Genomic DNA, 15129 nt, shown 5'->3' with positions numbered 1-15129 from the left:
GTTTTGAGGACACTCAAACACGATTTCACCCCTTCCCCACAGCAGCAGAGCCTGTTCCTTGTCCCCGGTGTCACCTGCTGGCATCACGGCGTCTCCCCGTGCTGCAGGCGAGCTCTGCAGGCGCCGGACACAGCTGGTACCGGGCTCCAGCGCTTTCCGTTACACCTCTCAGGGCAGAATATCTGCTACCTAAGGCTCACAATTGAAGTTCCACAACATAAAAGAGTTTCAAAAAAACAAACTACAAACACGCAGAGTAGCGGTGCTTTAACATCTGCAGGTTCACGACAGTTTCTCAGTTCTGACAACGGCCAATTCCCAAATCCCCTTTCTCTGCCCTTAAGCGTTTGTGGCAAAACGTGAAGCCGTTTCCTACCGCTGCGGCCTAAGCCAGGACTGCTCGCCCCTCACCGCAATCGTCAGCCTAGCCTAAAGCAACGCTCCTCTGCAGCAGCCCTGGCGCCCCTCCGTCGTTCCCGCTCGGGGCTGGCCCTTCACGGTGGACAAACCCAGAACTAGCTTTAGCACAGGATACCTCTCCACTTGCATTAAATACATTTATTGCAAACGTCTTTACACAAAAATAGGTTCTCTCTAGGCCATTCACATGCAACTTAAAGGCAAGAAGCACCTACCTACGACGATACAGATATTTAACCTATACAAGTTTTATGTTTGCCACACTCGGTAAAATTATTACATCTTAGAGCTGCCCGTCCGTGCGCGGCTCGGGCAGAGGTGGCGGCAGCGGGCTCAGGAGCCCGAGGTGTTGTTGCTTCCAAAGCGCTGGTTGACGCTGTGCAGCAAGTGCTTGGGGAGGCAGTTCCAGGAACTGGCCAGCATCTCCTTAAAGCAAATGACGGCTTCGAGGCAGAGCCTGGGGGAGAGGGAAACACGGCCCCGTTAGCACCGGTCTCGGCAAGCGCCGCGAGGCAGGCGCGTTCCTCACAGCTATTTCGGGAGGGCTCGCTCTCGTCGATGGAGCCAAAGGCGCTGCTGAAAGGGCGCCTCTGTCCTGTCAGAACAGGCGGCCGTTCTGTCGGCATTCTTTAGGGGCAGACATGTTTTCAAGTATTTTAGGAACGTAAGCAACGGGTCTGGCGGTAACCATGCCCTACTTTTGTCTTAGGTGGAGATGTGACAGTTGTTTAATGTTGAAGTCTTGCTTTCTTACCTTACGAGCGATCTTGGTTGTAGCGAAAACACAAGTATTTCATTACTGTGAGCCTGGGGTGGGGAGGGGGGGAGAGAGAGAGAGAGAGAGAAGCAGTTTGGTTATGTGGATTCACATCATTGCAGCGGGAGCCAAAGCAGCCAAGGCTCGCGGGAGCCTGGAAAGGAAAGCAAAGGCACGGCTCCGGGGGCTGGAGAGGCCGGCGGTGGGGAGTAGACTGGACTTAAAAAAACCAATCACAAAGGCAGCAGACAAGCTGAATGCAGAATTGCTCTCCAAATCTTAAAATAGGGAAGTTACGGGCACTGGGGGAAGTACGGATGAATCAAAAGAACTACCTAGTGCCACTTCGTACCACGAGCTGGAGGGGAAGGGGCGCCCAAAGCGGCCGGGCTCCCACGCCCTCCCTGCGCAGCACCTCTTGCCGTCAGACATGACCGGGCTGGCTGCAGCCCCGGGAGGCGCGAAGCTGCCGTCAGCACAAGTGTGGGGGCCCTGGTGGCCCCCCCGTGCTCGAGAGGAGAGAACGGGACCAGCACCCGCGGGCAGAGCTCCCAAGTCTGCAGGGGAGCTCCTGGCACGCACGTAACCACGCCGTCTGCCAGGGCCGAGCCGCTGGCGCGTAACGAAGTGTTGCCCCGCTCGTTTGCCGCTCGCCCGTTCCAGCTGACGCCCGCTGGTTCTCGCACTGGCAGGTGCTTGTTGCCGGTCTCCCTTCCCAGCCAACCTTGGCACGCCCCCGTCCCGGCCGAAGAGCCCCGCGCTGCTCAGCCTGTTCTCAGCAGGCCTCCCGCAGGCATCGCGGTGAAGAAATCACTCGGGGAGGGGCTCCCTGAAAACACCCCCGTGAGACGCACAGGGCAAAGCTGAGGCAGTAGCTGGGAGATAAGGACAGGCTCCAAGCGCGACACACGTGTGAGGGAAAGCAAGGCGTAGTTTAAATAATGCCCAATGACCTGGTTTCCAGAAAAGCATCACAACATTTCCCCTTCGAGCTTTGTTTGTGCACCTTTGTCAGTCCTCACGAGATCACGCTGCCGACTGCCAGCACTTCGCGCTTGCTGAAGCGCTAAGACGCCACGGCTCCCGCAGGAAGGGCCGGGCTGCGCAGGAAGGGCAAGCTCGAAATAAACTTACAGCTTTCGAATGGGCAAGTAAGTTGTTGGCACAGCCCCCGAAGACGATCACCTCTCCCTCTTCGCTTGCACAAGCGGTATGCCACAACCTGGAAACAGAAGGCAGCGCTGCATTAAATCAAAAACCCACCCCGCTCCATAATGCACGTTTAGGAGTTGTATTTACAGTTAAGACACACAAGTTTGCCCTGCCACCAGTACGCGGTAGACGTGACCGGTTCAACAGGAGTTTGTGTTCAGAGAAAGAAAACGGGTCAGCAAACCGTGGGCTGCGTGAGGCGTCCTGGTTAGAGCGGGGCTGCGGGGCTGAGCGGCGGGCTGCCTGCGAGCGCAGGCACGTCTGAAACCCACGGTGCTGTCGCCTCCGGAGGACGGCCGGCACGATCGGCTCGCACAAACTTTATTTTCATGCCCCGCTTGAGTCAAAAGACTGACCGAACACAGTCCGATTTTGTATCGCTCTCCTAAGACTTGGGGAAACAACTGATCTCACACGTGCGTTCAGCACCAACACGTCACCGTCCTCTGCTCGAAACGGGGGAGAAGCGGGTGGGGGCAGCAGCTCAGCCCTGTTACTGCCCCGGGAAAACAGACCCAGCAGCAGGAGCGAGGCCAGAGGGGCAGGCCGGGAAGCATCGCTGCTTTAACCCATTTAACCTCGGAGCAGAACGCTTCCCCAGACAAGCTGGATCACAATAACCCACGTGACGCGAGTGTTTTCAACGCCAAACGCATGCATCACAGCCGTTCTGATGCTTTTAAATTGCAGGTCATCATCTCTAATTTACTCAGCAGGAAGACAAAAATATCCTGGGTGCGCACAGGATTAGCCACCAGCGAGGATGCTCAAACCAGTGACGCCTGCCCGGGGCCAGTTTGCTGGCAGGGCAAGAACACACAGGTCCCAGTTAGCTCTTGTGCTGGCACTCGCGGCTCGGACACCTCTGCAGCCAGGGGATCAAACCCTAAATCCCCGTGTTTCCCGCTGTTTCCCAAGCGGCGAGCTACACGCTACCTCCAGCCCCGGTCCTACGCTGGTATGCATCTCGCGTTTTGCGTGCACGCTCGCTACGCCTGCATTTCTGGGGTAGAAGCTGGCGTTTGTGTTGGTAAGAAAAGCGAGTGCTGTACAGAGGAACGCCTGTCCTCTCACGAAAAGCCTCCTCGTTCTTTTTAATAACTTTCCAGGAAAGCGTCTACCGTACCTCGGTTTTTCGGAATAGTTATGCTCAAACTGTATCCACTCGTTCTTGCTGATACAATAAATCCAAGCATCACCTGAAAGCAAGCAAAACCCCAAATACAAACAGTACTCTGGTAGTTCTTTCATGTTTGCTGCAAGAAACATGTGCTCTGGTGTAACACGGTCCATTTTTGTTCTTAAATAAATCAAGTATTTTAGGAAAAACCCTATGAAACTTTGGGCTGGCTATTTGAAAACAGCCCTTTAATAATGGTTTATGGGAGCGAAGTCAGAAGGGAAAGACGGAGAACTGTAAAGCTCTTACTAATTGCAATTTGCATTAGGTACATTTTGAGAGCAGACTGATTTCTATAAATAACAGCGTCTCAACGCACTGGGTGACTCCTGCTCTGTGAAATTCGCTGTTGACTCTAAGGAGTTGGATCACAAGTGCATGGGAGGAATTCAGAAAGAATTTAAGGTGACTAGGCAATAATTCAAGCTTCCGTGCACAACTGTTTAGGAAGGCAAAGACAACACAACATCCCTCTGGAATGACTTACTTAGTGGCTGCTTGTCAGTGGTGAATCCTCCAAAGAGAAAGAGGTGGTCTGAGGAAATCGGTGTTAGAGAGTGCCACGATCGGCCAACGGGGCAAATGCCTTGCGCGATTCTGGATTTCAATAAAAGCACTGTAAATTACACATGTGCTACAATAAAATACTGCTGCTCTTTTCTGCTCTGATTATTTTTCAGATATTGAAGGATGCAGCTTCATACTGCGCAGAGCTCATGACCCAACGGCAAGTTTAATTTCTTTAGACACAGTAAAAGAATTTTACTCATATCAATACTTAAAAAAGCCCGACAGCAAGAGTCAGCAACTGATCAGGAGGACTGGTTCTACCCGAGTTTACTTACTTGCTGGAGTTCACCAAGTTTCACTGGAACGATTAGAAGCGAATAAAAACGGCATCTTCACATTGCTTTACAAACAAAAGAACGCAAGTTTTAGTACCTACATTTCATTCCACTCCCATGTATCCAAATTCAGGTAGTAAAGATCGTTCATTCTGGACTCCTGCAATAAAGCAGACGGTGGCTGAAATATTCCGCTCGGGTTTCAGTAACGCATCGTGCAACTGGGCTGGGGCTTACTCTGTATCGGCCACCAAACACGTAGCCTCTGTTGCCCACCGTGGCGCAGGCGTGAGCTGCTCGTGGTGACGGAGTTTTACCCTGGGAAAAGACAATGTGAAACAAGGAGGTAAGTTTATTTGATACAATAACGAAAGAGAGAAAATGCCATTTCACCAGAAACCTGCAGAAGATCAAGTGAAGAGGAGCTGGGCTGAAGATGCCCATCACAGACACGAAGCGGCGCGGCTACGGCCACGCCGGGCACCTGGGGGGCGCGGTGCGACAGCGGGCGCGGTGGGGCAGGGGCCGGGCTCCTCCCAGGCGAGCTCACCTGGACATCACGCTCAAGGCAAAGCAAGGTCTGACCGTTCCACAGCTCAGTCACCTGAGGAGGTGAAAGGCTGAACTAAAGCCAGATTTAAGGCCAACAAGGAACAGAGAGTGAAAAATCATCCAGTAAGTCATTCTGTGTGCAGAAACTTGCTTTTTTGGGGGGATGGAAGCTCAGAAAACTCATTAAAAATGTTGTTTGTTTGGGTTTTTTCCCCTCTTTAAGTATCAAGGTATAAATTTTGCTTTTAGAGGAGGGTTCAGCCAGTCACAGAGGACCTCAGACTGTAAATGAGACAGTGACATAATAAATCATTAAACAGTATTTTTCTTGAGTGACTTCTGAAATACTTGAGATCTGTATGTAGTAAGACAAAGCAAGTCTTTGGTAATCTGAATAAGGAGTTACTTCTCTCAAATTTCCTTTCCTCCAATTGTGTGGCAATATCCCTCCGCGTGCCTGTTCCTGAATACTCCTGGGACGCTTCCAATGGCGTCTATTTGCAATTACGGAGCGTTCCGTTTTGTTTTGACCCCAGTTCAGCACCCAAGTGAGATGTACCAAACCGTCACATTACAGCGAGGATGACAGGAAACCATACAGTTCATTTTCCTGAGCTCCCCATGAGCACAATGCCACTGAGGCATGAAAGCAAGCAAGTCAACCGGAAAAAAGATGACGAGAGAAAGACAGATCAAAATAAAAGGCAGGTTTCCTGTTTTTGGAGAGGAGCGAGGACCTAGGGAAATGAATGGTTTAAATTCAGTTTAAACGGCCTCAAGAATGCTACTGAATAGGCAGCAGGTAATTTTTATTTTGAAGGGGTGTTTCCAAGGCTAGTGCTACCAACAGTGTTTCAAACCCCTCTTACCAGTCCTTCCCCTCCAAGCACGTTGTAGGTAAGACTGCAAACGCAACCGAGTGACACCTCGCGGAGCCCACATACAGGGGAGAAATTAACAGCCCCGCTTTGCTGGCACGAGAGCAAGGTACAGGGAATTAGGACAGCTCGCTCAGGAAGCACGAGGAGGGAAGAGAGCCCTGGTCACGGAGCCCTGAGCTTTAGCTCCTGGCCGGGTTTCCTCCCCTGGCTGGAGCAGACAGACTGCATGTCCCAGGAGGGAAGCCAGAAGAGCAGAAACCAGCAGCGCTGCAGACGCAGTCCTTCCCGCCAGCCACAGCCAGAGCGAGCGGCCTGCGATTCATCCCGTGGCGAAAAAAACTTCGCACCGAGACAAGATCAGCTCCAGACAGTCCATTTGTGGAGTGCCAGTCTCAGGACCCTGCAAGGCATTTCTCACATAGAGCTAGCGCTAGGGATTTCAAAGAGCTCTTCCCTCTTTTCTGACTCCTGGCATTCAGGGACTGGTTTGTACCCCGAAGAAGGCAGGATCACAGAGCACCTGACAACTGAACACTTGACAGTCAAAGACTGGTGACACGTAATCGAGGCTGCAGGGCGGAGCGGAAAAGTAGAAAAATGTATTTTGAGTGAATTTCTGTGCTTCTTGCTTGCAGGCAGTTAATCACATCTTCTAAAATAACGCCAGGGAGATACAGACTAGAGATCGGACCCCGCCATGAGGTACAACCGGTTAAGACGGCGTCCCACTGCGAGGTAACCGAGCGCGCAGCAGGCACCGCTGCTGGGACAGGCCGCTACCAACCCCGCGCAGCTACGCCAGGGGCCGGTTTATCAGCACCCTCTTTGAACCTGAGGCAAGTTAAAGCAGTGAGCCCAGGCCTAGCAGAGCCATGCTTATTTTCAAAGGATGCTACAAGAGATAAGGCACACAGCACACATACTGCTTAAGAGCTGTAACTTAATTAACGGACGTAAGGCTAATAATTACCGTAGTTATAGGCTGGCTCCAAGTAAAAGTTTCAGTGTCCAGAACATGCACGTGGTCGTTCCACCCTCTAGGAAGACCTGAATTCTTTAAAAATATTAAATAAGCAACATTTTTTAATAAGCACTAATTAAATGTTAAATTTTAAATAGAAATTACTTCCAGGTTTACTTACCCAAAAAGAGGTTTCATCAAATTCAAAAGTTCCCCGTTGTTTCCCTTCAGGAAAATACCCATAGCCTCCAAAAAATATTAGCCTGAAACAAAACACGCATCAAGAGCTGTTAGAAATGCTGGCACGTCTGTTGCTACAAATTAAACTTCTGTAAAGGCTGTGCTCAAACAGAAGGCAGGAAAACCAGGGAAGCTCCTTTGGCTTCATTACTTCCAATATGCCTACAATGCAAGTTTTCCGGGTGGGGGGCCCTGTTTCTTGCCTAATCGACCCTACCACCCACATTAAACCCCTCTCTAGCCACCTCCCAGGCCTCCAAGCTTTGCTCTGGTTCCGAACGCGAGGCTCCCAGGCCTGCTGCCAGGTCGCTGCGCTTCAGCCTTTGCTATCAGAGCTCCCACACAGCGGCTACAGGTGTTTAGCCCTGCAGTTTCCTGCCTCCACCCTTTCCACACCCTCTGCCTGTTTTCCGTGACCCCGAAATGTTCACGAAACAAAGGGACAGCATGACAGCTTGGGCACGGTCACTGCGGAGCTGCGTGCCAGGCAAGGCAGGGCAGGAGGAGACCAAGGGACACGACCTGAAGAACAGTTATTATGAGCAGGCACTCATCTGGTTTTACTGTTCTTTTTGTTTTTAAAAATGTAATTTAAGTTTTATGTTTGGGTTTTAGCACATATTAGAAACTAATGGCATGGCTTTGCCAGAAATTTTTATTGAATTATGAAGCAACAGAAAACAATCTACACCGCCTAACTGAACACCCACAACTCCAGCCTTGCACAGATTTATGTCTAAACTGATCACATCAAGTATCGTAACAGTAAGCTTTCTCTCCACGTCAAGAATCTGCAAACTAGCACCACGGGCAATTTCCTATCTTTCATGAGTCTCTACAGCAAATCCCACAGCAGTGAGCTTTGTCTCCACGTAACGGACAAAGCAGCAGAGCCCTCTCTAGTGTTACACACCAAAATCACCATACACGTTCAAACACAAGGACATACAGCACCCCTGATTTCCTCTGCCTCAGCAGAGCCAGAGGGGATACAGCCAAGGCCAGTTGTGCTAACAGGCAGAAGATGGCCGTGCTGTCCAGGTAGGGTTTCGTAGGTAGCAGCTTAAACGCCTACCCTGACACGACAAGACAGTAAGAACCTGTAACCCTTGCCGGTTGTGACCAAAGAACAACTAGAGGCCGCTGACCGTCACCTCATATTCGCATCAGACCTCCTCGGCCCCTGGCATCACGTACCCCAGCAGCACTGCCCACGCCGGGTGCCTGGAGCCTGCGGAGAGAGCCCTGCTCTGCGGGGATCAGCCCTTCCAGCTTCTCCCGCAAGGGGACAATTCTGGCCACGTGTCACCTGCGCCAGAGCATTTTGGAGTTCTGTCCTCTGGAAGCCAGGAACCCTCCGAGAAACCAGCCCTGGGTAGCAGCTCCAAGAAGAGAGCCAAAAGCCCCTGAGCTCCCCTGAGATGACTCACGTCCATCCCCACCTCCTCAGCAGCTGGGATACAACAAGCCTGTGGAAGCAGGAAACTACAACAGGGGCTTTCCTCAGTCTATCCTCCAGTGCCAGGAGGCTGGAACAACCTCATGGCACAGCTCCCTGCTTAGGGGAGTAGCGCTACGCTAACTGAATGGGGGAGGAGGGTGCAAGGCAACAACGATGTTTTGCATGTCAGCTCATCTGGCTTCAACAGCTTTTCCTTGTCTTCCTCGTCTTTTCCAAGGTTTGCAATGCCAAAAGGCCTTCTGGCATCTCTGGGACACTATCCCCACACATTAAATCAGATAACATGAAGAGTTCATCTAACAAATCCCTTGGTTTGTGCCACCAGCACAAAACACACCGAATTAAGCACCGAAAAAGCCACAGGCAATTTTAAGATTAAAATGGCTTCCTGCTCTTCAGCTATCAAAGAAACGCAAGCTGTCCCACAAGACATAACCAAAAGACTGCATTTTGTGTGATACGGGGAATCCTAGAACAGGCTTCTGTGAAGAATCATTCCCGAGGCAATTGCCAAGAGGAATGACGCTGATACAAGTAACCATGATGGAGTGTCTTTAAAGCCATGGACTGAGAACGCACCGTGGAAGATTTGCCCGTAATGAGCCTACATTTTGGATGTGACTCACACAGATACTTTGCAGCTTACATATACCCAAACTGGGAGTGAGGTTTTTTTGCTTATCAACCATTAAAGGATGGAACCGTTTTAAAAGGCTGGCTGGGGAAGAAATCCAGCATCTTCCCGAAGCTCGTATGTGCTGCAGGCAAGAAGTCCTTCCGCAGCTCTTGTTCAAACAAAAAGACACAACAAGGACAAGACCAAGAGTGATTAAAAGCAAAGACACGCGCGAGGACAGCTGTGCTGACTTCGTTGCTGGAGCCTTACTTGTTTTTGTAAACCCAAACGCCAAGTTTGTCCTTTGATGAAGGGGGTACCCCCTGACACTCTACTCTGACCCACTGCAGCACTTTGTCCGTGGATCTGGAATTTAACATGTAGAACTGTAGAAAATAAAAAGATTTTTTTTACCCACACAGTTAGCTTAAAGCTTAAGTCTGACTGATGTTAAAATATTAACTTTGAATTAGCATGTATTTGTATAGAAATACTTTAAAAGTTCTTTTCCCAGCCGCACAGAGCACTGACAATGCTTGGAACAAAACAGGGATCCCAAGATCCTTATCTTGTTGCAGACTCAAGCCCCAAACACTTTTTTACTAAAGTAACAGGACAATGGACATTGTGTTGCACCATCCGAAAGCTGAAATGGGATACAATGAAGGTGTCTACAAAGTAGCAGTTGTCTTACAATAAAAAAAAAAAATCTGTTACGGTATCATCCCTTCTCTGCGTCTTACATCATTTTACATGGAGAGAAATAGCTGATACACATATATAAACTAACTGAAATATAAGAATACCACAGCGGGAAGGAATCAAGTCATACTTTGTAAATGTAGTTTGTTTCAGACTGTTTGCAAGCATTGCATCAAGCTACTTTCAGTTTATATTTAAGAGCGAGGCCAAAAAAACCTGCTTCATTTAAACCACACTTCCAGAACGTCAGAAAATACTCTCAGAGACTCTAGAGAAGAATAACATTTCAAACAACTACAGTGCAGTTACAAATCACCTCCTCCTATTATTTCAGTGACCTCCAGAAATTCCCATCTTTCAAAAGAAGCAAACTCAAAAGCACCAATGCAATACAATTTATAGGGTGAATTGCTCAAGAACAACCGCAAGCAAAACAAGTAATAGGTCGTGGTGTTTCTTCAGTGGCGTAAAGCCAGCAGAGTACAATCCTCGTGTGAAACGATGCAGAGGTGAAGGCTGACCTGTTTTACAAACGTCACGTTATCCGACCTGTTGCAGAGAAATTAATACACTGAACTGGTAAAAGTCAGCCAGCTAATCACCTGCATGGGAAAAAAAAAACCCAAGCAGTAGGTGCCGTATTTTGTTAGTCAAAACCTCTTGGGCAAGCACAAAAAGAACACGGCTTCAATTAGTTGACATCTGGGGAAGCCGCTGACGGGATGAGAAAGCTGGTTATCTGCCTCCAAGAACTAGAGACAGCCAGCAGATCAAAATATTATGCTGCAGAAGCCATGGAGGACACAGTGACCGGGTACACGTCAGCATCCCCTGTTACTCACATTTAAGCTCTGCAACAAGATCCAACCTGTCCAGTCATTCGGAAGAAAATGCTTCCTCGATTTGTTATGATTATACATTTCTTGCTTCGGATGGATTTTAATTAACTGAAAAGGCTACCTCCAGTTTATAAAAGAATGGGGACAAAAGCTAATGAGAAGAAACTTACTTGTAAGGAGGGGTCTACCTTTAAATGACTAACCTTGTTTGTATTGCCACGTGCGTGATGGCCTCCAAATAGGTACACCACTCTGTCTACACACACGGCACAACTTCCAGACATGGAAGGAGGAACGTCGCCCTCTGTTTTACTCTTCTTCCTAGAAGCACAGTTTAAACTATTTTATCTGATAAAAATGAACAATAACAATTTTAGCTGGAGTGGAATTTTATAACGCTACCAGTGTGGTTTTAATTACGACAGGTCATTGTGGACCATTCAGTTATGAGTTCTTCGCACCCTTGCAGGTCTAACACTTTACCACACTAACCTGGCATGAGGGAGGCGGGTGGGGAAAAGGCAATTTAATTAATACATGTTTTGTGGGGGAGCAATCCCGTCTGCCCTGTTCAGGAGTTTGGTATGCCTTTCCCGTTCAAAATCCCAGAAAGATCCTCAGGCAAAGAGGATGCACCTGTCTAAACTGAAGGTTTCTGTTTTGCTACTGGATTTTTAATGTTTGTAAACATTACAACCACAAAGGTAAGCTTCCAGCCCATGTCCAAGGCTCTCCCTAACCCCAGGGGGGACTGGAAGCACGGCTGAAATGGCACTTTCTGCAAAGCGCTGAGGGGACTTGGCTTCGCAGCGCAGGGCCCTAGCTAGCTACTGACTTGGAGCGCTGGATTCCCTTCTCTCCCACTACCCTCACGCAGGTTTCCCACAACTTCCAGGCTCCCAATGAGCTAAGATGACACAGTAGTTTCTTTGGCTGCTAAATCAACATTTAAAAACAACTTCTTAAAAGGACAACAAATAAAAAACTCCATAGGGGTTCCCTCCCCAACGTATCACTGTAATCAAAAGTGGTACAAATACAATTTTCAGGTGCTATATCCTACACCAGGCATCCCAAAACACTTCACACTGTTGATCACGTACTCCTGTCCAAGCTGCCTTTCCTACTTCACCTTGTGAAAACGTATTTGTTGTTTTCACAGAAAAAAAAAAAATATTTGGAAATATTTTACATGTTTATGCAACAGTTTGATAGGTGGGAACAAACAGATCAGGGAATTCTCTCTCTGTTCACAGACCCTTAGCATGCTTTCTGTACCAATTTAAGAATTTATCTTTTTTTTCCCCCCAAAAACAACAATTAAGTTAATTATTTACTGTACCATCTTCCAGTTTCCATGTTGTAGATCCATATTTCATCTCTAGGCAGATAGAAGTCATGAAATCCCCTCACTTGGGCATTCTGCAGAACAGGTCAGAAAAGAAAAATGTCAGAGGGATGCTTGACATACTGACTGACAGACTCCTGTGAATGTTTACACCCGCCCAGAGATCTAATCACGGAACAGAAAACAGCCGGAGCAGTGCCTGCCGCACTCCTGCACCTCTCACTTGCACGGCAGCCCTCAGAGAGCAGGTATTAGCCCATTTTAGCTTCTGCTGGGGACCAGGCAAGCTCCCAGCAGAGCCAGACACTGGGGTAAACGGAAATTAAACCTTTCCCTAGCCCAAGCAGGACATCCAGAGTGCATAAATGAGCCAAAATTTCCTTTTTAGTTACCCCACCCCTTGCATGACACCACCAGAACAATACACCAAAGCTTTGCCTTGCGCTACCAATTTATTTACTGAGTTCATTGATAATTCATCTTCTTTCCCGTCAAAATCGTAAAATGACTTGGTTCTGCTTGCAGTACCCACACACCCCAGTGTCACACATAACCAACCCATGACCATTAACACGCAATACACAGTTGTGCTGATAATGCTGTAAATAAAAGCACCATTTCGCACGGTGTGTGTTTCAAATCAGACAGCATCTCCTTCTCTTCCAACAGACACGTGAGTTGACAAAGGCAAACAATACCCTGCATCCCACACAAGTTATCTGTTTGCCAAGATCTGCACTTAACACTCACGATTCATTTCAGTATTTCAAAACTCTTAAATGTCATATTCTAATTTGATAACTGGAGCTTTTCTTTTCTGGGGGAGGGATAATTTTACAGAGTCACTCCCAAACTAATGGGACGTAATTACCAGCACCACAGGTGGCAGAAATCTTACTTAACAAGGAGAACAGCGTACCTTATAGCCTCCCCAGACGTACATGCAGCGTCCATCGGTGACTGCCACGTGCCCGCTGCGCTCAGCAGGGCTATCGTTCTCCAGCTGCTCAAAGCTGTCCTCAGCTGGAGCCGGGAGCTCTTCATCTGCCTGCAGGTCTTCGTTATCATCAGCCATTTCGATACAGCGCTACGTGCACAGAATAACACATAGTATGGAGCGTTGAAAACCAGCAGGGGAAACCACCAGAGGAAAAAAAAAAAGAGTACTACACACTGTTGTTTCTTTCACAATGATGTTTCAGTGGAAGAAGTTATCCCATCAGTCAAGAAAGTTTCAGATGGGGATTCCTCCGTTGTGTGTAATTTCTAATCGTTTCAGTTGCCAATTTAAGCCAAGGTCTCTATCTTTTTTTTTTAAAAATCACACTTATCTATAAATACACGAACTGATGACCAAAAAAACAACCCACAACGGAATAAATTTGAAAGCTTTGCCTACAGCATGGTTTTCACAAAAGTGAAACTCCTGCAGCTTTTCAGGCAAAGTCACTTTGGGCTGCCTAAGCCAAGTATCCCACACACAAACCCTCCAACAGCTCTTAAATGCAGGACACGTTACCTACACTAAAAAAAAAGAAACACAAAACAAAGCCCCTTGCTGGCAATGCTGGCACGCAGAAGGCCAAAACCCTGGAAAAGACAACAGCTACGCGCACCCAGCCTACGGCTCCCGAGCACTGCGCAGCTCAGGGGCAAGAGCAGCCTCCACGCCAGGGCTGTGGCACGCAGGAGCCCCAGGGCCACGCTGCCACCGGGGACACCGGCAATTCAAAGCCCCAGCTGCGGGAGGAATCATGCCGGGAGGAGACGCTGAAGTCGGCCCTGCCAGGTCATCCGGGAAGCTGCCTGCCGGCTCTGCCGCGGCCCGTAATGGAGCACGGGGACCCCGAAAAGCCAAAGCCGCCTTCCACTTAGGAGCCACTCCCAAGTCCCCTTCTGCTTTAGCTTTCCTACAGCTATGACTCGAAACTGTCACCACAGAAAGACTTTTCAGGCACAGATCAAAAGGTCAGGGAAGCTGGACAGTCCCAGCAATGGCTTTGTGCAACCGGGCAAAGCGGGAGAAGTGAAAAGGACCGTAAGGAGACAGCCAGACCCTGCACTCACACAAAATCCTCGATACCTACACCGCTCCTGGCAGATTTTCGTTTAATTTGCATGGCTCCAACGATGGAGACACTACACCACCTTCGGTAGTTTATTTTTGAGCTCTAATTACGCTTTAAATTAGAAAGCCTTACGCACGCCTCAATGAAATCTGTCTGCTTCAAGTTAACCAGATTTTTACTGACCTCTCCCCAGTGACCATTCTTTATTTTGTTTTTAACAACCTCAGACACACTGGACAACTTCTGTCCCCCTTTAGCAATTTTTTAGTCCCGTACTGAAACGCTTCTCACGACCCGCTGCAACTCCCCATTCCCTATGGCTCTGCCTCGCCTGTCCGCACCCCTCACGACACCGCGACGGGCCAGACGCGGTCTCCTCCTGCGCTGAGGCAGGCCCGATAGATTTTATCTGTCGGGACAGAGCCGTACCACACGACCCAACCCCAGCAGCAGCCGCACTGCGCTGAGCAATGCGCCATCACCGCGCTCACCAGACCCATTAACAACCCCCGGCCCTTCCCGCTTTCTGTCACGGTTCGCTCCCGCTCCGGCCTCCCCCCGCCCCCAGACCCGCGCTCCCGAGCCCCTCCGGCGCCCTGCCCAGCCGCCTCCCCTCCGACCCCCGCTCCCGCTCCCGCCCCCCCCGGGGCCCGGGCCCTACCGCGGCGGGGGCTGCGGCCCGGACGGCGCGGCCGCCCCCTCCTCTCTCCCGCCCTCCCTCACCTCAGCGGCCGCGCAGCGACAACATCCGCCGCGGGCGGCCGCTTCCGCCAGCGCCGCGCAGGCGCCGTCCCGCCCCGCCGCCGCCCCGGGGCCCCGGCCCGGGCCCGGCCGGGAGCTGGGGTCGTTCTTGGCCCGGAGGAACCCCCCTCAGCCGAGAGGGGACGGGTTCTGGGTGTAAAAAAGCCACCTCAATCTTTGCGTAGGGTTCACCACGTGTAAAACTATGGCTCTGCTGCAATCCCCAGTCACAAACCCGCCCTTTGTGATATAACTTTGCTCCGAAAACTCCTTTCCCCCTTTAAGCAAGGTCTGCAAGATTATA

The 15129-nt window shown here is 49.8% G+C and overlaps 2 protein-coding genes across 4 annotated transcripts in view; one reads left to right on the top strand and one right to left on the bottom strand.

Annotated features, from left to right (window-relative positions):
- Positions 1-4509, top strand: part of NEMF (nuclear export mediator factor) — a 29975-nt gene extending 25466 nt beyond the window's left edge. The window contains exon 34 of the transcript XR_014228864.1: positions 4250-4509. The gene's annotated coding sequence lies outside the window, so the exon portion shown is untranslated. The remainder of the gene's footprint in view (positions 1-4249) is intronic.
- Positions 8-14873, bottom strand: KLHDC2 (kelch domain containing 2). 3 transcript variants are annotated; one of them, XM_082318239.1, is made up of 14 exons: positions 14808-14873; positions 12935-13102; positions 12010-12089; positions 10871-10988; positions 9397-9512; positions 6990-7071; positions 6818-6901; positions 4652-4732; positions 4516-4574; positions 4057-4166; positions 3516-3588; positions 2312-2399; positions 1175-1227; positions 8-877 (listed from the first exon to the last, which is right to left on the bottom strand). In XM_082318239.1, exons 2-14 carry the CDS (start codon positions 13088-13090, stop codon positions 754-756), a joined length of 1224 nt encoding a protein of 407 aa, XP_082174365.1. In that variant the 5' UTR covers positions 13091-13102; positions 14808-14873; the 3' UTR covers positions 8-753. The 3 variants fall into 3 exon arrangements, 2 of the variants coding, with proteins under 2 accessions (XP_082174365.1, XP_082174364.1); XM_082318238.1 differs by having other exon boundaries at positions 14746-14835; XR_014228866.1 differs by lacking the exon at positions 8-877 and having other exon boundaries at positions 2131-2399; positions 14746-14835.
- Positions 14874-15129: the final 256 nt, after the last annotated feature.

Source organism: Platalea leucorodia (genome assembly GCF_965183815.1).
Source record: "Platalea leucorodia genome assembly, chromosome: 7".
NCBI classification, from domain to species: Eukaryota; Metazoa; Chordata; class Aves; order Pelecaniformes; family Threskiornithidae; genus Platalea; species Platalea leucorodia.
This window is presented reverse-complemented; position numbering and strand designations above follow the sequence as displayed.

Excerpts from the sequence above, each read along its gene's own strand:
- KLHDC2 (XM_082318239.1), bottom strand. The coding sequence starts at position 13,090 with ATGGCTGATGATAACGAAGACCTGCAGGCAGATGAAGAGCTCCCGGCT. Across the intron at positions 10,989-12,009 it reads AACATGGAAACTGGAAGATG|GAAGAAGAGTAAAACAGAGG; the intron begins GTACAGTAAATA and ends CTGTGCTTCTAG. Across the intron at positions 2,400-3,515 it reads AACTATTCCGAAAAACCGAG|GTTGTGGCATACCGCTTGTG; the intron begins GTACGGTAGACG and ends TTCTGTTTCCAG.